Raw genomic sequence first — 22,323 nt, 5'->3', positions numbered from 1 at the left:
TTTCAATTCCACAGGGAACTATTTCTTGAATGCGCATTTGTGTAGCGTAATACTACAGTAAGTTGCGCGCCGGTTCAGTTGAGTGCGAGAGTGCCAGAGGTTGTAGGGAAAAGCCGAAGAGAAGAGAGTGTGTGTTTTATTATTATATATATCTTACGTTGGGTTTTTATCGTGGTTTATTGACGTGCATGTTTTATGTGCAAGTGCAGGTGATAATTGGATTTTCGGTGTATTAATTTAACCCGGTAAGTTTAAACATTTAAGTTAAAAATAATAAATAATCATCAGATATAAAATTTATAGTTGAGCTGGCTGAAGGGTAGGAAGCGCCGAAGCAATTTCCATGTAAAAATGGCGTTGTCTCGTCTACTCGATATTATTTTAATACTTTATTTTTTTTTTTTAATTACTCACCGCTATTTTACTTAAAAAATACTTTCTCTAATTTACATTAATTATCAATTATTACAATAAAAATTTATTTTATTTTAGAATCACTATTATTGAAGATGAAAAGTGTCCGTTTGGTTTTTGGAGATAAATATATTGATAGTAAAGATTTACAGATATTTTTATGATATTGTTCATCTTACTATCAAGGCCGAGAGAATATGAGATTTAATAGCATCAATAGACCTGTTCTCTCAGGATTAATTCATTAATAAGATTAGTTTTAACATAACATTTTGATTGACTACTTGTCAAGACAACCTGTCTGTCCACCGGTGACCTAATTCATCAGTTTTTGAATAGTTCTATTACTATTAGATTATTTTTTTAACCTTTTATGATTTAGTTTAATTAATAATTTCAAGAGAAACTAAATTTTAATTTAATTTGTGATGTTTATAAAAATTCAACTTGTTTTGATTTAATTGTAAATAAAAAATTAATGATCGTGAAAAAATACATTGAATTAAATAGTATGTCATGACAAACTTAGATTGAACTTGATATTTAAAACAAATTTATCTCGCAACAGCATAATTGTCGTCAAGTTATTATTATAGATGATACAATAATAACTACCTTACTGATACCAATACTTAGATCCATTAATAGATATTATTCACGATTAAAATATTTATATTAGTTCCGTTTAATTGATTTTTTTTCTATGGGTATTATCATAATTTCCCTGAGTATTATACAAATATTTGTATAATTAAATTTAATTTTTTATAATATAATTTTTTTTAACAAACAAATTTGTTCCGAAAAATAATTTCTAAAAAATTGCATTTTTAATTTTTTTTTTTTTTTAATTTTTACATGTCAATTTTTTTTCTTTTTTTTTTACCATAATTTGGTTGTTAAAAAAATTATTAAAATTTAATAAATATCTGCTAAATTAAATTTAACTTTTTATTTACCGATATTTATTATTTTTTTTTTTATCTACGACGCATCAAACTTATTTTTCTAACTTTTATCTAGATTATTAGTGACTAAAATATTTAAACATACCCAAGGGAATATAAAGACAAATTGTTTACTATTACGACACATTTTATGTATACGTGTACGTGTCACCGTGGATGTTCCACGATCGGAATTAATGAATAATTAATTAAACGGTCAGATGAACAAGTCATCGACTTTTTTACATTTTGTTTTGTAAGTTATATTCTAATTGAATCGAATTTTTATTCCATCTCGATATATCATCTGTCAGCATCGTAAACATAAGTTATTTTTTTTTCTGCAATTCTGTTTTTTAAAAAACCAGTTATTTTGAATCTTGAAATAATGGAGTACTATTTCAATACAATACTCGTTTGAAATTTAATATTTTAAGAAAACTGTATATTGTTATTCAAGATAATAATTATCTCATAAAATATATTTTAATTACATGTATTATTTTAAATTATCTTAGAATTATTCGATGTTGAGAAATAATCATCAAATGTTATCTTGTATGAACTAAAAAAAAGTATTTAAAATATAATATTAATTATCGAAAAAATTTCAGTGAGCGATTGGATAAAATTACTGCTTTGGTAAAGCATTCCATTGTATTTTAATGTATTCCAAAATGAAAAAGTTTACGAAAGAGCGTATAAAAATAAGTAAAGAAGGAAAAGTTTATTTTATATTTAGAACTTTAGGGTTTTCCGTATCTGTTTATTATACTTAGTAAACATAATATTTTTCGCGCCTTTTTATATAATTATATTATTACCTATAACAATAACAATATTTATTACAACAAGTATATTCATTAAAAATGTATCGTTCAAATATAAATAGTATAACGTTTCACAAACCACACCTTACTTATAAATTTATATTAATTCTATATTTTAAAAATTTTCTCCATGCTTTGTATTATAATTCTCCATATTTTTCACGGGTACGTAAACTCGTTCCACTTTTCCTCATCGACTCTTTATATGTTATGTTCTTTAACGTTACTTTACTTGTCAGCTATACTAGTGAACGCTAACACGATACAATTATACAAGCTTATTATGTACCGTGTGCTTAGATGACCACGCACCCTTTTTGTTTTCTGCCCTACTTTATTTTCTTCAATCCCCTTTATTCATTACACGTATTATCTCAGATCCTGTTGATTAATTACGTCAATAGATTAACAATCTTGCTTTTAAAGTAATAATATTACTAAAAAAAAATATTAATTCATCAAAATTAACAAAAGATCTAATTATTTATTTTTTTAATTGCAGTTGGTTTATTTTTTGTCATCGCTTCCGGAGTAAGAAGGTACTATACATAATTCCACTTCAAGTAAATGACGAAACGGACGAAACAGACCAGATCAGTCGACCGTAAATTAACGTAAATGCGGACGTGACGTAGTCCCGTGTTGGGTTAGAATCACCACATTATAGTTAATCATCCGTTGGTACTTATTCTTTGTATTGTTTTTCTCATTATCATTAATATATTCATTTTTTCGCTTCAGAACAATATAACAACTGTCTGGTAGCGAGTGACTCTTTAAATCACAGAAGTCATTCAAATTCACGAGAATTTTTTATTTTACATTTATCTTCTTCACTTTGATCAAAGTTATCTTCAATAAAATATGTACAATATCCAATATGTACAAAAAAAATTTATAATCGAGGGCGTCGACAGAGTAGAGCCAAGAAGGTCAACCTGAATACTTGAGATTGACCCTTAGTCGTTTATTCGTGACTCTCTTGCCTATTCATCATCATCATCATCATCATTATCGTCGTCATCATTACATTAATTTTATAAATTCTTCTCTTTTTTTGTCTCGTACTTGCTTTTAATCTTGGATACTGCATCTTTTATTTACATCAGAGAAAGTATTGCCGGTCAATGACCCTGAAGACGGGTTATTTTATGTATTTGTTTGAGTTACTACTGTCTTCCTTTCATTACCTTACTTGACTATTGAGATTTGGTATTGAGTTGAGCAAAACCAGTTGTGGTCGGCGTTTTAGTCTATCGCATGTATTACGCTGTATCTTGAGTTCTATTGGGACTAAAATACGTGGTACAGGTGTACGTATGTATGAATGATGTGACAAAAAAATCTACTTGTCAGTATTAACAAAGTGGTGATATGTAGTATATAGTATTGGTGGTATTAGTATACATACAGTGAAACACATAAGTACCCGGTGCCGCGTCGACTGCATCGGAAAATCAATAGTCATACTTTGTGTGTATGTATGTGTATGTGTCTCGTCTCACCTTGGTACCTTAGGGGAAGATAGAGAGTGAAAAGAAGTAAGAATGTATAAGAACAAGTGGTTTTTTACTTCGTTATTTTTCTTTTGATTCAGTAAAAAAATATTTTTTCTTTCTTCATTGATTTACTCTTGCCTCGAGCAGCGAGAAGCTAGTGAATTTTAATTATTTTAGATAAACTTTTGTATTTATAAGAAGAAAGTATTCTAGATCAAAACAGCTCATTGCTTTGCTGCTTAATATATTTTTAATTGAAACATTTGAAAATATTGCAAATGAAGATAGTAATTTTTTATGAAACTGAAGCTGATAGATGTTAAAAATTTTTTTATAATTGAAATGCAATAAAATTATTGTGAAAAAAATTTAATAAAAACATTTCACGTGTTAAAATTAAAAAAAAAATAATTAGTGAAATTTTTAAAAACATCTTCACTATTGTTATTGATTTATTATAAAAATTTAAAAAATTGACAGATGTCAGCTAACTTCAGTATCACAATTTTTAAAAATAATATAAACTATCAAAAATTATTTATTTTTTGATAGCTTAATGATAAGTAATGATAAAAAGTAATTATTTACACAGCTTAGATTGATAAATTTAATTAATCTTATTTATTTAATTACTTTTTTTATCTTTTTTATTAAAAATATTTATTATTCTCTGTAAAATATTACTTCTACGAACATATAATTGAGTAATTTAATTATTTTTTACTTTATAACTATGAAGCGTTACTTGAGAATTTCTTACTTTTTTACGAGGTTTCTTTTAAAGCTGTTTTCTTAAAAGCAAGACCATTGTTTGAACTGTAACCGTTATATCTATTTTAATGATTTTAAATGATCGACCTATTAACTATGTAATAAATTTTATTTATCATTTTTTTAACGTAAATTCTAAACGACAATTTCTTGATGACTATTTTTCTTCTTTAAGAGAAATTAAATTAAATCTTGATTAATTAAATTCGAAGTAAAGTATCGGATTTATTAAATTAAATAATAAAATAAGTAAGAGTTTCGTCTTAATTTAAGCTGATGTGATATCAGAATGACGTAACGGTAATATATGAGATAGAAAGTAAAGTAATAGACCGATAGATATAAAAGTACAATTTGTCGGAAAGAAAACTAGACAGTCAGTAAACTTAACCTTTATTTCTTCGATTACGGTCTAGTGTCATTCACATCGTGATTCATTCCGTTACGCCCTCCCGGGCGTGTCTTCGCGTTTACCGACTATCATCATCTTGCAACATAATGAGCTGCGGCTAGACTGTACATCGTAATCGAGTACTATGGTCATGAACTGATCTGAGAGTTACATCTAGTCGTGTGTGCTAAATTTTAAATTCTTGGTCCGTAATACAAAGTTTGCTCCATTAAGTATGACGCCACTTACATAATTGCTTTAAATTCAATTATACTCACAATAATGTAACTGACTGACTATATTTATCAGAAGGCTACTTCATTCATTCATCTGAATACACTTGACCCTTTGTTAAATTCCAAATAATTCATTTTTTTCTCTAATCTCTGTTATTGAGTCAAAGATTTTTTTTTTTTAATAAGTCATTACAATAAAAAAAAAAAAAAAAAAAAAAAAAAAAAAAAAAAAAAACCTTCCCCAATAATTAAATCAGAAAAAAAAATATTTTTAAAAAATTGCACTTCCAGTTTTTCAAGTTATTTTTAAATGAAATTTTTTTGTAATAATTTTTTAATAAAAAAAAATTTTACAAATTTTTAGATGTCGCTTAACTTAATTTTCATTCCCAGTTAAAGTAATTATTTTTTCTTCTTAATTACTTGGTAAATAACTTAAAATAATGGATCAATAATTAAATATTGTCAGTTAAACCTTGACTATATATATATATTTTTTTTTTTTTTGCGATAATCGAATATCGAAAATAGTAAGTGAGTATGGGTGTGACATTTGCGAATGTTTAATAGCTGCAAGCTGATAATAGAAAACGAATAATATCTGAGATAAAGAGTAGAAAAATATTTTTAATGTTTGTACTCATATGGATGATATTACTTTTGTGCAAACGTCATTACTATGTGACCTAGATTAATAGTTATAAACATTTACAGTCCACATTTTCAAAAGATTCATTACTAAGTGTTACGTAATGAAATTAAAAATGATTTAATTTAAATAAACTAGTCTAATAAATAACTTTTAATTTTATTTTCACTGAACTATTTGATGTTAAGGATTTTTTAATAAAAGAATTATTTGATGTATAAATCATCAGTTAATACAATTGTCATATCAGATTAAAAGTTATATCAATCAAGATTTAAGATTTTTTTTTAGGGATTATTATTGTTTGCAAATGTATAAAATGATTAGGATTATAATTGATACTAAAATAATTTATAAATTAGTATTTAAAAATAAACTCAGTAAAATTTGAAAAATAGTGTAAGCCAGTATGTGAGGTCACTTTACGTTTCTCTCCATTTTAGTGTAGTAAAAAAAAAAAGCCGTTTTTCCTTGAAGAAATATCGTCTTTGGCTTTTATAAAATTACGACTCAGTCACTTGATGGCAAGAGGTATAAGAAAACGATGATGAGTAAAATACACTAGTGCCTATTCAGAGATTAGTAAAGAAACTACTGTAATATTTTATAAGAACTGATGCCTCGTTGTGTATTTATTTTATGATAATTAATATTAATGATATCGTGTCAGAAATTTTAAAGTTTATTATTTATTGAAGATAAGTTTTTCGTATGAAGAACAGATGATTGATTCTTGTAAGCAGTTACGGTAGTTTATATATAAGTAAATATTGTAAATGCGGAAAAATATATTATTTTTACGACCTCTAGAACAGGTAGAATAGAATTTATTAGTGTAGTGTATTCGATTATCTTAGTCAAGCACAATATAACGGCACACCTATATGCCTAAGCATTTTAAATTGCCAGCACCGGTTGTGTAGAGAAAAAAAAATTATATATATATATATGTTTAGGTGTGTGCGTGTGTGTATGTGCGTATATATTTTGTGGTTGCGATATCATCCGAGTGACGTAATCCCATCGTATGGTTGATGATGATGCTTTTATTTAAGAGCCTACACTGCTAAATATCTTTACACATACATTCAATATTCGCTGACATCGCCCTGTTTTGTGCGATAATAATAAATATTATTATCATTATCATTATCATTATTATTATTATTATTATTATTATTATTATTATTATTATTATTATTATTATTATTATTATTATTATTATTATTATTATTATTATACTTACACTTGAGATAATTGAAATAAAAAAATTATAAATTGATTAAATTGAGCTATTTTAAGTGCAAGTTTATGAATTATAAATTTTTGTAAGTTATAGATTTGATTTAAATATCTTTAGTATTTAATCAAGATAAAAAATTCATGATTTTATTGTGTAAGAAAATTTACGCTCGTAATTGAGTTGTTAATAATTCTTGGAATTAAAATATTTTTAAATAACATTAAAAGAAGAAAATTTAAAAATGTTTTTTGTGACAAAATAATTAATGAAATAAATTTTTTATTTTTTAGGAGGCCCTTTAGAGAAGGGTTCAATAAAAGTGAGCTGTTGGTCCAATTGGCAAAATGACGACCGACATCTCCGTGGTGCGTTCAGGGTGGGACCCAACGCTTCAGCAAGAGATTGTCGACGAGTACGAATACGACGGAGGAAACTCAAGCTCGAGATTATTCGAACGATCACGAATCAAGGCCTTAGCTGGTGTGTATTTACATTTATATTTATATCCATGTATATTTCTATCTGATTAAATGTATTATTTAATAATACATATATAATTATATTACATGAGTGTAACGTACAAAGTTTAAGATATACAAATTCTATTTATATACACATATGTACAAAAAATATTTTGTCGTGTAGGAAATAAGCAAAACCATATCCTTAGATATATTTCTTATCAATAGCGAAACCGACTAGTCGAACTAAGCACTTATATCGCAAATCAGTAATGTACTAGACTTGATTGACTTTACACTCATTTATATTATATATTATTTAGACTTTTCCAATCAATATGACCCAAAGATTATCTATAAGTGATTCACTTGAAGATTATTATGATAAAGTAGTTCTAGATTTACGGGGTAACTCTTGTATATTTTTTTTTGCTATAAAAATCAGTGTTGTAAATTTATATTTAAAACTTTTTATTGCTATCGTTAATTTTTTTTAGTTTTGAAAATTTTTTTATATTATTTTATTCAGTAATATTTTTTTTTTTTTTTTTTTTTTTTTTTTTTTTCGTTTAGGTGAACGTGAGTCAGTACAAAAGAAAACTTTTCAAAAATGGGTGAATTCACATTTAGTACGCTGCTCGAGTCGAATTGGCGATCTCTATGTAGATCTTCGAGACGGAAAAATGTTGATAAAGCTATTAGAAATATTATCAGGAGAACGATTACCTCGGCCAACAAAAGGTAAAATGCGAATCCATTGTTTGGAAAATGTTGACAAAGCGTTACAATTTTTACGCGAACAACGGGTACATTTGGAAAATATGGGATCACATGATATTGTCGACGGAAATCCACGTCTTACTCTTGGTCTTATTTGGACTATTATATTGCGATTTCAAATTCAAGATATTACGATTGAAGAAACTGATAATCAAGAAACTAAATCTGCCAAGGATGCGTTATTATTGTGGTGTCAAATGAAAACCGCTGGTTATCACAATGTTAATGTGAGAAATTTCACTACATCTTGGCGAGATGGATTGGCATTCAATGCTATTATTCACAAACACCGCCCCGATTTAATACACTTTGACAAATTATCAAAATCTAATGCTATCTATAATCTTAACAATGCTTTCAATGTTGCTGAAGATAAATTAGGACTTACAAAACTTCTTGACGCCGAAGATATATTCGTAGACCATCCTGATGAAAAGTCAATCATAACTTACGTCGTTACATACTACCATTACTTCTCTAAAATGAAGCAAGAAACAGTGCACGGTAAAAGAATTGGTAAGGTTGTTGGTATTGCAATGGAGAACGATCGTATGATCAATGAATACGAAGGCATGACAAGTGATCTTTTACGGTGGATTGAAAGTACTATTGAAGCTTTAGGTGATCGTCGTTTTGCTAATTCACTCGTGGGTGTTCAATCTCAACTATCGCAATTTTCAAACTACCGAACCATCGAAAAACCACCGAAATTCGTCGAGAAAGGTAATCTAGAAGTGCTGCTGTTTACCCTTCAGTCTAAAATGCGGGCTAACAATCAAAAACCGTACACGCCCAAAGAAGGTAAAATGATTTCGGATATCAATAAGGCATGGGAACGACTGGAGAAAGCTGAACATGAGCGTGAGCTTGCTCTTAGAGAAGAATTGATACGCCAAGAAAAATTAGAGCAACTTGCCGCGAGATTTAATAGAAAAGCAAGTATGAGAGAGACTTGGTTATCTGAGAATCAGAGACTAGTTTCTCAGGATAATTTTGGTTTTGATCTTGCTGCGGTCGAAGCTGCTGCTAAAAAACACGAAGCCATTGAGACTGATATCTTTGCTTATGAAGAACGTGTACAAGCTGTTATGGCAGTTTCGCAAGAGCTTGAAGCTGAAAATTACCACGATATTCTTAAGATAAATGAACGTAAAGTCAATGTATTACGTTTATGGAATTATCTTTTGGAGTTATTGCGTGCTAGACGTATGAGACTTGAATTGTCGCTTCAGCTTCAGCAAAACTTCCAGGAAATGCTTTATATTCTTGATAGTATGGAAGAACTTAAGCAACGTCTTTTGACAGACGACTATGGAAAGCATTTGATGGGAGTAGAAGATCTCTTGCAGAAACACTCATTAGTTGAAGCGGACATTAACGTTCTCGGTGAACGAGTTAAGGCTGTCGTACAACAAAGTCAAAGATTCTTGGAGCAAGATGAAGGTTATCGTCCCTGCGACCCCGCTATTATTGTTGAACGTGTTCAACAGCTTGAGGATGCGTACTCAGAGCTGGTGCGTTTGGCAGTTGAACGTCGTGCTCGACTTGAAGAGTCTCGGAAACTTTGGCAGTTCTACTGGGACATGGCTGATGAAGAAAATTGGATCAAGGAGAAAGAACAAATTGTCTCTACTGGTGACATTGGACATGATCTTACGACTATCAATCTTCTTTTGTCCAAGCACAAGGCGTTGGAGAATGAAATTCAATCTCATGAGCCTCAGCTTATGTCTGTTGCCGCTGTAGGTGATGAATTGGTACGTCAACAACATTTTGGATCCGACAGGATTCAAGAAAGACTCCAAGAGATTTTGGCAATGTGGAATCATTTGTTAGATCTCTCAGCATTCAGACGTAAACGTCTTGAAGAAGCTGTTGATTACCATCAATTGTTTGCCGACGCTGATGATATCGACATTTGGATGTTGGACACTGTTCGACTTGTATCCTCAGAAGATGTCGGTAGAGATGAAGCGAATGTGCAATCCCTGTTGAAGAAACACAAAGATGTTACCGATGAGTTGAAAAATTACGCTACAACTATTGAACAATTACACCAACAAGCTGGCTTACTCGGGGAACAAGATGCTAAGTCACCGGAAGTACTTGAGAGACTTGCGTCGATTGACTCTCGCTACAAGGAGCTTTTGGAGCTTGCTAAATTGAGGAAACAGAGACTTCTTGATGCTTTGTCACTCTACAAACTCTTCAGTGAATCCGATGGTGTAGAACAATGGATTGGAGAAAAGAACCGTATGTTGGATACAATGGTACCAGCTAAAGACATTGAAGATGTTGAGATAATGAAACATCGTTATGATGGTTTTGAGAAAGAAATGAATGCAAATGCATCACGAGTAGCTGTTGTTAACCAATTGGCGCGTCAGCTTCTTCATGTTGAGCACCCCAACTCCGAGGAGATTGTTGTAAGACAGAACGAACTTAATCAGAAGTGGGCTGAACTTCGTGACAAAGCAGAAAACAAACGTGAAGCTTTGAACTCTGCTCACGGTGTACAAACCTTCCATATTGAATGTCGTGAGACTGTATCTTGGATCGAAGATAAGAAGAGAATTCTCCAACAGACAGACAGCTTGGAAATGGATCTTACAGGTGTTATGACACTACAGCGAAGACTCAGTGGTATGGAGCGTGATCTTGCTGCTATCCAGGCTAAATTAGACGCTCTTGAAAAAGAAGCGCAGTTGATTGAAAAAGATCATCCTGAGGAAGCAGAACTTATCCGCGAAAGAGTTTCTCAAATTCATATTATTTGGGAGCAATTAACGCATATGTTGAAGGAACGCGATGCTAAATTAGAGGAAGCCGGTGATCTTCACAGATTCTTACGTGACTTAGATCACTTCCAAACCTGGTTGACTAAGACACAAACCGATGTTGCTAGCGAGGATACTCCAACAAGTTTAACTGATGCAGAAAAATTACTTACTCAGCATCAAAACATCAAGGAAGAAATCGATAATTATATCGATGATTACACAAAGATGATGGAGTACGGTGAGAGATTAACCAGTGAGGCAGGAGATGGTGATACCCAATATATGTTCCTCCGAGAAAGATTGAATGCTCTGAAAATGGGATGGGAAGAGTTACATCAAATGTGGGCTAACCGCCAGAATTTACTATCAAATTCATTGAGTCTCCAGCTGTTCGATCAAAATGCCAGACAAGCCGAGGTATTATTATCTCAACAGGAGCACGTTTTAGCTAAAGACGAAACTCCTTCGAATTTCGAGCAAGCGGAAAATATGATAAAACGACACGAAGCTTTTATGACTACTATGGATGCAAACGACGAGAAAATAAATTCAGTTGTTCAATTTGCCACTCGATTGGTTGAGGAAGGACACTTTGCTTCAGATAAAGTTAAAAAGAAGGCAGATAATATTAGCGAGCGTCGTAGTATTAACCGTGATAAGGCTAATCAATTGATGGAGAAATTGAAAGATCAATTGCAACTGCAAATGTTCTTACAGGATTGCGAAGAACTCGGTGAATGGGTACAAGAGAAACACATTACTGCCCAAGATGAAACTTACAGAAGCGCTAAAACCGTTCATAGTAAATGGATGCGTCATGAGGCATTTATGGCTGAGATAGCGAGTAATAAAGATCGTTTGGAACAACTCCAACGCGCAGCTAATGAACTTATTCAACAGAAACCTGAACTTGAAAATATTATCAATCCAAAAGTTAATGAACTGGCTGATCAGTTTGAAGAACTTGAAACTACAACACAAGATAAAGGTAAAAGATTGTTTGACGCGAATCGTGAAGTACTTATTCATCAAACATGCGATGATATCGACTCATGGATGAATGAATTGGAGAAACAAATCGAAAGTACAGATACTGGATCAGATCTTGCTTCTGTCAATATTCTTATGCAAAAACAACAGATGATTGAAACACAAATGGCAGTGAAAGCACGACAGGTTACTGAGCTTGACAAACAGACAGAACATCTTCAGACTACAGTTCCTGATGAGACGATGGAAGAGATAAAATGTAAAAAAGAAAAAGTTGCTCAGCGATTCGAACAGCTTAAGGCACCGTTGATTGATCGTCAACGCCAGTTAGAGAAGAAAAAAGAAGCCTTCCAGTTCCGTCGCGATGTTGAGGATGAAAAACTTTGGATTGCTGAAAAAATGCCTCAGGCAACAAGTAACGAGTACGGTAATTCGCTGTTCAATGTTCATATGTTGAAGAAAAAGAATCAATCACTTCGCACGGAAATTGAAAACCACGAGCCGAGAATAAATGCTGTCTGTGGAAACGGACAGAAATTAATTGACGAAGGTCATGAAGCAACTTCTGAATTTCAGAGACTTATATCAGAGCTTCATGAAAAATGGCGTGAGCTCAAGGAAGCTGTTAATGACAGAAACAACCATCTCCTTCAAAATGAAAAAGCCCAACAGTATTTCTTCGATTCAACCGAAGCGGAGTCATGGATGAGCGAGCAAGAGCTCTATATGATGGTCGAAGATCGTGGAAAGGACGAAATTTCAGCCCAAAACTTGATGAAGAAACACGAATCATTGGAACACGCTGTCGAAGATTACGCTGAGACAATTCGCCAATTAGGAGAAACCTCCAGACAGTTAATAAATGATCAACATCCTCTTGCAGATCAAATTGCAGTTAAGCAATCTCAAGTTGACAAGCTCTACGCAGGTCTTAAAGATCTTGCTGGTGAAAGACGTGCCAAATTAGACGAGGCGCTTCAATTGTTTATGTTGAACCGTGAAGTTGATGATTTGGAGCAATGGATCGCGGAGAGAGAACTAGTTGCCGGCAGTCAAGAACTTGGCCAGGACTACGATCATGTTACGCTGCTGTGGGAGAGATTCAAGGAGTTTGCTCGTGACACTGAAGCGATCGGATCTGAACGTGTAGCAGCGGTTAACGAAATAGCAGATTCGTTAATAGCAACTGGACACTCAGATGCCGCGACAATTGCTGAATGGAAAGACGGATTGAATGAAGTGTGGCAAGATCTTTTGGAGTTGATTGAAACGCGTACACAAATGTTGGCAGCAAGTCGTGAACTGCATAAGTTCTTCCACGACTGCAAGGACGTTCTTGGAAGGATTCTTGAAAAACAGAATGCCATGTCGGATGAGCTTGGACGTGATGCTGGCTCAGTATCAGCACTTCAACGCAAGCACGGCAACTTTATTCAAGATTTATCGACACTTCAGAATCAAGTTACGCAGATACAAGAGGAGTCAGCGAAATTACAAGCTAGCTATGCTGGTGATAAAGCTAGCGAGATAACAAACCGCGAAGCTGAAGTTGTTGCAGCTTGGAATAATCTTCAATCTCTTTGTGAAGGCAGAAAGGCTAAACTGGAAGACACTGGTGATCTATTTAGATTCTTTAATATGGTCAGGACTCTGATGATTTGGATGGATGACGTCGTAAGGCAGATGAATACTTCAGAGAAACCGCGAGATGTATCAGGAGTTGAATTACTGATGAACAACCACCAGAGTTTGAAAGCTGAAATTGATACTAGAGAAGACAACTTGTTGGCTTGCATAAATCTTGGCAAAGATTTACTTGCCAGAAACCACTACGCCAGTGTACAAATAAAAGAAAAATTATCGGCATTAACAGCTCATAGGAATGCATTATTACATCGATGGGAAGAACGCTGGGAGAATTTGCAACTTATTTTAGAAGTTTATCAATTCGCGAGGGACGCGGCAGTTGCTGAAGCTTGGCTAATTGCCCAGGAACCTTACCTTATGAGTCAAGAGCTTGGAGTAAGTTGATTATTTATTCTAAACAAGTTAATGCAATTTAATTAATTATAAGAATTTTAGTAATTATTTACAAGTGTGGTCCACCCTATTTTTGGCCATATCTAGGTGAAAAATAATAATCACATTTTTTTTTAAATTGTTCATTTTTTATCTATTTAAAAAAAAAAGTTAAAATTAAAATCGTTGAACTTGTAAATATTTATCAGAACTTTAATTAATACTTAACCATTTTTTTTTTTTTATTTTATTACAGCACACGATTGACGAAGTTGAGAATTTAATAAAGAAACACGAAGCATTTGAAAAATCAGCAGCTGCACAGGAAGAAAGGTTTAGTGCCTTGGAACGTTTAACTACGGTAAGTTATTTAAACAAATTATTGTATGCTGCATGACTCATTAACAATTAGTACTTCAGCACAAAGTATTTAGTATTCACTGTATTTGATTAATTGACGTAAAAAATGAATAACATTAATTAATTTTGTCTGTGACAATGCATGATATTATGAAATATTATCTCAATTTCAAGATAAATATGCTTTTAACACTGACCATCACTATTTTAATCGTTGTATGTGTTTTGGAATCATGTTTAATGGGTTATTCTTAGCCTGAGATGGTGTACTGTAGTGACTTCTTATTGGGCATGCCAATGGCGGAACTTGAACACAGGCTCACTTTTATTCCTCCTGATGAATATCCTATTATTTTAACTACTACCACATCCATACCCGTAAAACCTGCATTCACCATTACGAAGAAACGAAATCGTTCTTTAACTAGTATTGTACATGACATCATCTTTAATTCAGATCGTTTTTATTCACCAGTGAATAGATATAAACGTGAATACACGTCCACGGGGACTAAAATTATTTATCCTCAGTTATCTAAATCTGAAGAAGTTTCTAATAAAAATAAAAAAAAATTCGTACGACCTAAATCATTTTTATGGGATTCTAATTGGGTAAAAAGTAACAATAATTCTATTAGATCATACAGCGGTAGTTCTTCAAGTTCTATTAAAAATCTAGATAATTTAAGTAACGATTTTGTTTTTGATGAAGTAGCAATTCATTCGCCAAATAAAATTTCTGAATACGGTAATCCGATGTTTAAAAAAATGGACGGGTTCTAAAATTATTTTAAATTCTTGTTTATTTTAGATTTTAAAAAAAAAAGAAATAATTTTAATTTCTAATTTTTGTCAATTAAAATTTTTTCTTCGTAATTTCCTTTTTTTTTTTTTTCTAATCCTTAAAATGAAACTACAACATTAATTAGTATGAGGTAAGCTGGCTATGCTTTTAAACATCGCTTTTGTTTGTTTGCAAGGTGTATTAAATTTAAAAATAACTTCTGATGACTATAATTGATCAATTATTTCGTTTTATAGTTTGAGTTGAAAGAATTGAAGAGACGAGAACAAGAGCGAGAAGAGGAGGAGAGACGTAAAAAAGAAGAAGCTGCAGCAGCCGAGGCAGCGCGATTAGCTAAAACAACACCTGTTACTAGTCCTGATGAACCAACGAGTGAACGGTAATTTGAATTTTCTTATTAATTAATTTTACAGCGGTATTATATAAATATATCAAGATTAAGCTTATCAAATTTTAATTTTTTTCACAGGGTTGAAGCCGATGGTGTGACTAGCGGTGACCGTGGCGATGATGATGGTAAGAATTTTTTAAATAAAATTTTAATAATGAAAAAATTGTCCGTATTATTGATTTAAATGCACGTCTGGGTATTTCGCGAAATAACTTTTTATATAACAAAAAAGATTATTTTAAATAATATTCAAATATTTAATCTGACTATCATACGATGAGGGAATTAATTAATGGAATAACTTGATATAAATTGCAAAGTAGAAGTCAAACAGAATATCGATTAGTCGTCGTGTCTACAAAAGAATTATTCTGAAGTATAAATCATGAAAGTATATTTAAAAAATATAAAAAGAAAAAAAACTCGCGTTGAAGCATGAATATCGCTAACAAGCACGTTTATTTTTGCCACTTACCTTTTCTCGATCCTTAAATTCTCAATAAAATTCTCCTATTCTTAATCCTTTGTCCTTGAATTCCTTAAATAATACCTATTTTCCTATAAAATGCGGCACGGAATGCACAAACCGCAGTGGCACCGCGCAAGGCTTCTTCTACACGAACACCGCAATCCCAAGAAAAACCCAAGGAAGGTGAGTGTTCGGTAGAATACTTAAAAAAAAATTCATATCCAGTTTTTTTTTTTTTTTTTTTCATTATTATTTTTTATTCAACAATTTTAATATAAGTAGTCTAGAAATTTTTATTTTTTTTTTAAATCACTCGACACCTTATATGTTGAACCATTCACTGATACCACCATTTACTGACAATCACCAATTTTTATTTGTTTTAACTTAAGATATTTTTGGGTTATTTTTTTTTCAACAAATCATATCACATATCATATTAGTTAATTATCATTTAATTAAATTTATCAAAGTATATGTTCAATTAGTGATACTATTATCGTTATTATTAATTTGATTGTTTTTTTATCGATAACTTATGAGGTAGAATTAAAAATTCTAATAAAGTCAAGAGATGGCTAATTCAGACATGTACTTTGGAAATTTTTTTTTTTTTTTTAATAATTTTTAAAAATGTACATTTTTAAAATTATTAACTAATAATTTATTAATATACATGCTTTTTTGTGTGCCTTAACATTTTTATCCACAGGTGGCGGAACCAATATGTTCATATTTTAATGGCTAATTAATTTATAATTACAATTATTATTAACTTAGTATATTTAACTAATTTTTAATTTAAGCACAATATCGTTCAGTAATTACTTTTCTGAAAATTGCACATCTGGCTTGAAAAATATTTTTTTTCTGCATTAATTAAACAGTAGAAATATCCCTTATCTATTTATAATTTTTTTGCATGTTTTTCTCTTAAATAAAATGTAAGCTTGCATGTTTTTGTAGTTGCTTGTTATTTTTCATTTTTTAATATTATATCAGTAAATTATAGTTAGAATTAATTATTTATATAAAAAACTGTATTTAATTTAATACAATATTTGAAACAAAACCTGTAATGCATGATTTTGTATATTGGTGTGGTATAGTGCATGTTCGAAGGCCCCAGCGATTCTCTTCTGGAGATGTGACACGATCTATTACTCCAACAACTTCCAAATCTCGTGCTTCTGTCCCATCAACACCAACAAGTAAGTGTCAATTTAAACCCGACATTCAAAATACTTAAGAAAATAAATTATTACAAGTACAATTATTCAATCACTCACTTAACAATCACATCAATACACATTCATTGTATACTTAAAATCATTTGACAAATTTTTTTTTAGTTCGAAATTTTCAAACTTAATAATTTTTTTTTTTTTTTTATCAGTACAAAATTATTTTTCATAAAATTAGAAAATCTAAATTCAATTTTAAACTTGCTATAAATATTTATTTGATGCATGTGCATGTTACACGTAAAAAAATTAAAATTTTAAGCACGTTTAAGTAGATGACAAAAAATAATGGGAACGGTGGTGAAATTAAACAATAAACAATTACAAAATGAAGCATTTATGTATTAAGTAAGTAGTTAATTGAATTGTAATCCGAATATAAGCTCCCAAAGGTGGAACTGGTTCAGAACCTGGTACATTGCGACGAAAGGAACGTAGTCGCAGCAAGTCACCATTCAGAAGCTTCCGTTGGAAAAAAACTCCCAAGTCACCGAGTTTAGATCGTAGCGGTGTGAGTGATGACGAGCACAGCTTCCACGGTAAGTTTGTCATAATTGCCCATGAATATTATCAAGATTATTATCAACGACTTATTTTACTTAATTAATAATTTTTTTTTAGTTATAATAAGCAAGCATCCTCTTTTAAGCTCGTTATTTTTTCTGTTTGCTTTTATAATACATGAATGAATGCTTACATTTTATTAAGCATGTCTTGAGCCAGATTTATTTTATTTTAACTTATAATTAAATTTTATAAATTAAAAACAGTTTCAGGTACTCTGTGATGCAGTCGACCGAAGTACTCTATATTAAATTAGTTTATAGTATCGATTAAATCAGTCATAATCATAATCATACTTTTATTTTAAGTTTTTATATTACGAGTAGCTTATTATAAAATATAAAAATTAAATTTTAATTATTTATTTATTTAAACAGAGCAGAGAAGCCCGAGTGACGATGAATTCGAAGGCACACTTGTGCGTAAGCATGAGTGGGAAAGTACAACGAAAAAAGCAACCAACCGATCATGGGATAAGATTTATATGGTTGTCCGTGGACAAAATCTTGTGGCATACAAAGATCAAAAATCTTGCAAGGCAGCTCCAGATCAACTTTACAAAGGTGAAGCACCCTTCGATCTTCGTGGTGCTACGGTCGCTGTCGCCAGTGATTATACCAAGAAAAAACACGTCTTCCGAGTCAAGTAAGTTATTTTCTTTTATTATGCTAAAAATAATTTATAATAAATAAATTATTAATTTTATAAAAATTTATTTCTAGGTCGCAAGGAGGTGCTGACTTTTTGTTCCAAGCTAAAGATGATAGTGAAATGAACGAATGGGTTACGGTATTAAATCAAGCTGCCCAGGGAACTGCAGGAGCGAGTACATCAAGAGCACACACTCTCCCAGCACCAACTCAAGCTGAAACAAAACGACGTAGCTTTTTCACTATTAAAAAGAAGTAAGTTGGCTTTTAATTTAGTAAATAATTTGTTTTTCATTGGCTTATTTTTTTTTTTTTGTCTTAATAATCTTATGTATATCATTTTATTATTATTGTTATTTTTATAAATTAATGACTGTATTAAAAATTGTAAATAAGATGATAATGCACCTGCTATTGTAAGTTCCTTCATCACTGTATCTTCATTTCATCGCTAGATTATAAATGCATAGTATTATTTTATTATTCTACTATCATTTTAAAATAATAAACATTTTTTTTATTCGCATCGACAATAAGAGTTGCAAAAAAAAATTTATTCATTACGACTATGAATAATGGATATATTATTGGTTATTTATTATTCATTGTTAACAAATGAGTAATGGTGTTATGATGAAAATTCCATTTTGATGAATTAAAAGAATAAACAATTCATAATATTTAAATTGTTAAATTTTGTAACACTTGTTGATTTGACAATAGGTCATCATTCAGCATCCCTTTTCGATCATATCGCATTTATCATATTTTTAGAAAAGCCAAAAAGTAGAAAGCGAATACCATGATCATAAGAAAAGTTCAGTACACAATTGGAACAACATTTTTATGCGGTGAGTCGCACACCATTATTCCTCATAAACGTCGTAAATATTTTTGCACGATACGTAAATCATCTCCCTATTTAAATTTACATTTTTTTTTTTTTACTATTTTTTAAAATTATTTTTTTTTAAACCTATTCGTTTTTAAAATAATTGTGTCCCTGTGATTTAGTTTACTGATGATGTCGGGAGGAATGTTCTTCCAATTGTGAATGCGGAATGACGTAAATTATTCTTCGGATAACTTGAGAGTCCAATCAGGCATTCACGTGTTTCATATGCCTTATTGAAATATTTACTAAGTTGATAATAATATTTATTTATTTTTTTTAGGATAGTTATTGGTATATGAAGCATACTGATGCACTAAATAAGTAATCAATTTGAGATTAGGCGCTTGTTGATTGAATATTTAAAAAAAAAATGTTATGAGTCATTTATTATTTCAATTATTTATTTTTTAGAATTAATCATGCATTATTATTAGCTCTGTGTCATCGTTATACTTAATTATATTTTTTTTTATCATTTATCATCGTTTCATATATTTATTTTGTATTAGCTTGTAGGCATTGATATCATTAATAATACCAGCAACGTTACATAGTTATTGATTATTTTTCAGATCAGAAGAATTTATGATAATAAATAACTCAGTAATTATTTATTTATAGATATGTTAATATTTCTATATTTTTTTTTTTTTTCAGCTAAACTGGAGCGGTAACATATTAACAAGAAAGAGTTTGGGCTATTATACAGAGAAAAAGTAATTAAGGAGAAAAATTCGTAATAAAATGATATTTAATAAAAATGATGCTGCTATTTCGTCGCTCTACTACGTTAAAGCAACGCTAATAACAAATTACAAGATAAAAATCATTAGACTATGTAGATAGTCATAAGTGATTTAATTGTCAGATTTTAAATAAACAGAGACTTTTTTTTTTTTTAATTATATTGGCAAGCGGCAGATTTATATTTAATAATTTGTCGTGTTTGACGTTTTGAAATATAATATATTTTAAAACGGCTTGCTATTGCCATAATCAAGAGAGTAATCTAACATTAAACTTTCCCAGGTCAGTGGGCTTTCAATTAAAGTATTGTTTTTATTTATTTAATTTGTTTTTTTTTATAAAAACAAATTTTTTTTCAATTTATCAAAAGATATTATTTTTTAATGATATGTATTTGGCTTCTATCGTGTTTGATAAATTTTATTATTGACAATTTGTATTTATTATTAATTATTAACATCTAAAAATGTTTTTTAAATTTATTATCAATGTTGTTAATTTGAAATTTTTTCATAAAGATTTTATTTCGAAGAATACTTTAAAAGTCTCATGTATTAGTAAAGCGCACAATTTTTCAATAAATTCCAAGCAAGCTATGAAAAATAGTGACGTAAGACTATAATAGTCGATTTACTCGTTTATTTTTACAAACAGAAAAAAAAAATAATATTTTTAAAAATTATATATGTACAATTAACGAGTGATATTTATGAAACTTTTAATAATTTTAATTGTATGTTTCTTTCTTTATCAATGTATGAACTACGAAATGACTGCCATTTATTTTTTAAGATTCGCGCTTTCCTGGGATTGTTTTATTATATTGATTAAATAAAAAAATATAATTAATTAATAATAATAACAATAATACTAATAATAAAAAAAAAAACTTTTAAAGAATGTTATATTACGTGAAAAAATAAAATATTGAAAGAAAAAAAAAGATTATTGTATTAACAAAGAAGAGTTTTTTCTCCTATACGAAATTACGAGGTATAAAATACAAATTATATAAAAATAAAATTCATAAACTCTAGATAATTCTCTCGAACTTTACGACTGTTTCGTATTATTGTCTTCGAACAAATCCGATTTTAAATATTTAAATTAAATGATGAAAATTATTTGTAATAATGACGATAATAATAAATAGAAAAAAAAAAAAAAACTTTGAGTGACTCACGCGAGCTTTGACGCATGCGTATCGGACACTGCAATTTCTTACGTCAAATAGCTTGAGAATTATATTATACAGTTTTAAAAATTTTACTTTTCATTTTATAAAATATTTATCGAATGATGGATAGTGTTTTAATTTTTTGAAAATGTAAATCATACTATATATAAAAACAATTATAAGATTTTTCAATACACTAGATATTTTATTTCTGTTGCTTATTTTGTTATTTTTCACATATAATGCGTCTTGAAATCACATTTCATTGTGCGAATGAGACTTAATCATATATTCCTATTGCTGTATAGAAACATGATGTCATTTTTTTTTTAATTAATTTTTATTGAAAACATCACGACGTGTTTTAATTAAAAAATTAAATTCTAAATACAATTTGCAAAAAAATAATAGAAGAAAACATTAATAATGTCTCGTTAATGAGAGTAATACGTCCGTTTCTACATTGTAAGAAACAAAAAGCTTTTATTGCACGTATAAAAAATATATATGCACAAGATGTGTAAAGACAATTGGCTTTAATGTCGAAATTTTATTTTAATCTTTTTTCAATTAATGCGACATACTAATCGCTCTATGTTTTTTACATAAATATAAATAATAAAATTTTATTGAAGTAGGATAAATATTATTAATTGATAAATATAAATAATATATAATTGTAAAACAAATAAATAGTTTGCTCTTTTCGTTTTAGAATGGCCTTCCTTAAAAAAGAAAAAAAAATAAATAAAAAAAAAAAAAAATAGAAAAAGAAAAAAAAATATCCAAAAATAAAAATGAATTTTTTATTATTAAGTGAGAATGATTGTGTGAATGATTAAAATAACTGAAATGATATTATATTATTTAAAATTAGTTTATCTTTATAAAATTTTATTTCTACAACTGTGCAAATATGTTATATCAAGCTTTTAATGTATTATCTTCATAGCCTTATGAAGTGGCAATTACCAATGTGCATAAAAGTTTCGCACGTACGAAAGAAATAGT

General features: G+C 29.8%; 1 protein-coding gene across 10 annotated transcripts; it reads left to right on the top strand.

The window, feature by feature from the left end:
* The first annotated feature begins 85 nt into the window (after nucleotides 1-85).
* Nucleotides 86-20,471, top strand: Beta-spec (spectrin beta chain). Of its 10 annotated transcripts, XM_074255567.1 has the most exons (13): nucleotides 92-245; nucleotides 2,694-2,730; nucleotides 7,271-7,460; nucleotides 8,015-14,013; nucleotides 14,267-14,371; nucleotides 15,412-15,554; nucleotides 15,645-15,691; nucleotides 16,159-16,218; nucleotides 17,145-17,246; nucleotides 17,663-17,818; nucleotides 18,221-18,488; nucleotides 18,566-18,748; nucleotides 20,046-20,471. In XM_074255567.1, the coding sequence occupies exons 3-13, from the start codon at nucleotides 7,325-7,327 to the stop codon at nucleotides 20,047-20,049; spliced, it is 7,203 nt and encodes a 2,400-aa protein (XP_074111668.1). In that variant the 5' UTR covers nucleotides 92-245; nucleotides 2,694-2,730; nucleotides 7,271-7,324; the 3' UTR covers nucleotides 20,050-20,471. The 10 variants fall into 10 exon arrangements, with proteins under 10 accessions (XP_074111669.1, XP_074111666.1, XP_074111671.1 ...); XM_074255568.1 differs by lacking the exon at nucleotides 2,694-2,730 and having other exon boundaries at nucleotides 86-245; nucleotides 17,672-17,818; XM_074255565.1 differs by lacking the exon at nucleotides 2,694-2,730 and having other exon boundaries at nucleotides 86-245.
* The last annotated feature ends 1,852 nt before the right edge of the window (nucleotides 20,472-22,323 follow it).

This window comes from Cotesia typhae, unplaced genomic scaffold, assembly GCF_013202065.1.
Source record: "Cotesia typhae breed Kobodo isofemale line unplaced genomic scaffold, CoteBio_Ctyphae scaffold_152, whole genome shotgun sequence".
NCBI classification, from domain to species: Eukaryota; Metazoa; Arthropoda; class Insecta; order Hymenoptera; family Braconidae; genus Cotesia; species Cotesia typhae.
Note: the sequence above shows the minus strand (reverse complement) of the source record. Positions and strands in the feature narration are given on the sequence as shown.

Bases quoted from the DNA above. Each gene is read 5' to 3' on its own strand.
- Beta-spec (XM_074255565.1), top strand. From the start codon at position 7,325: ATGACGACCGACATCTCCGTGGTGCGTTCAGGGTGGGACCCAACGCTT. The intron at 7,461-8,014 runs GTGTGTATTTAC...TTTTTCGTTTAG, and splicing joins ACGAATCAAGGCCTTAGCTG to GTGAACGTGAGTCAGTACAA. The intron at 14,014-14,266 runs GTAAGTTGATTA...ATTTTATTACAG, and splicing joins TTATGAGTCAAGAGCTTGGA to CACACGATTGACGAAGTTGA.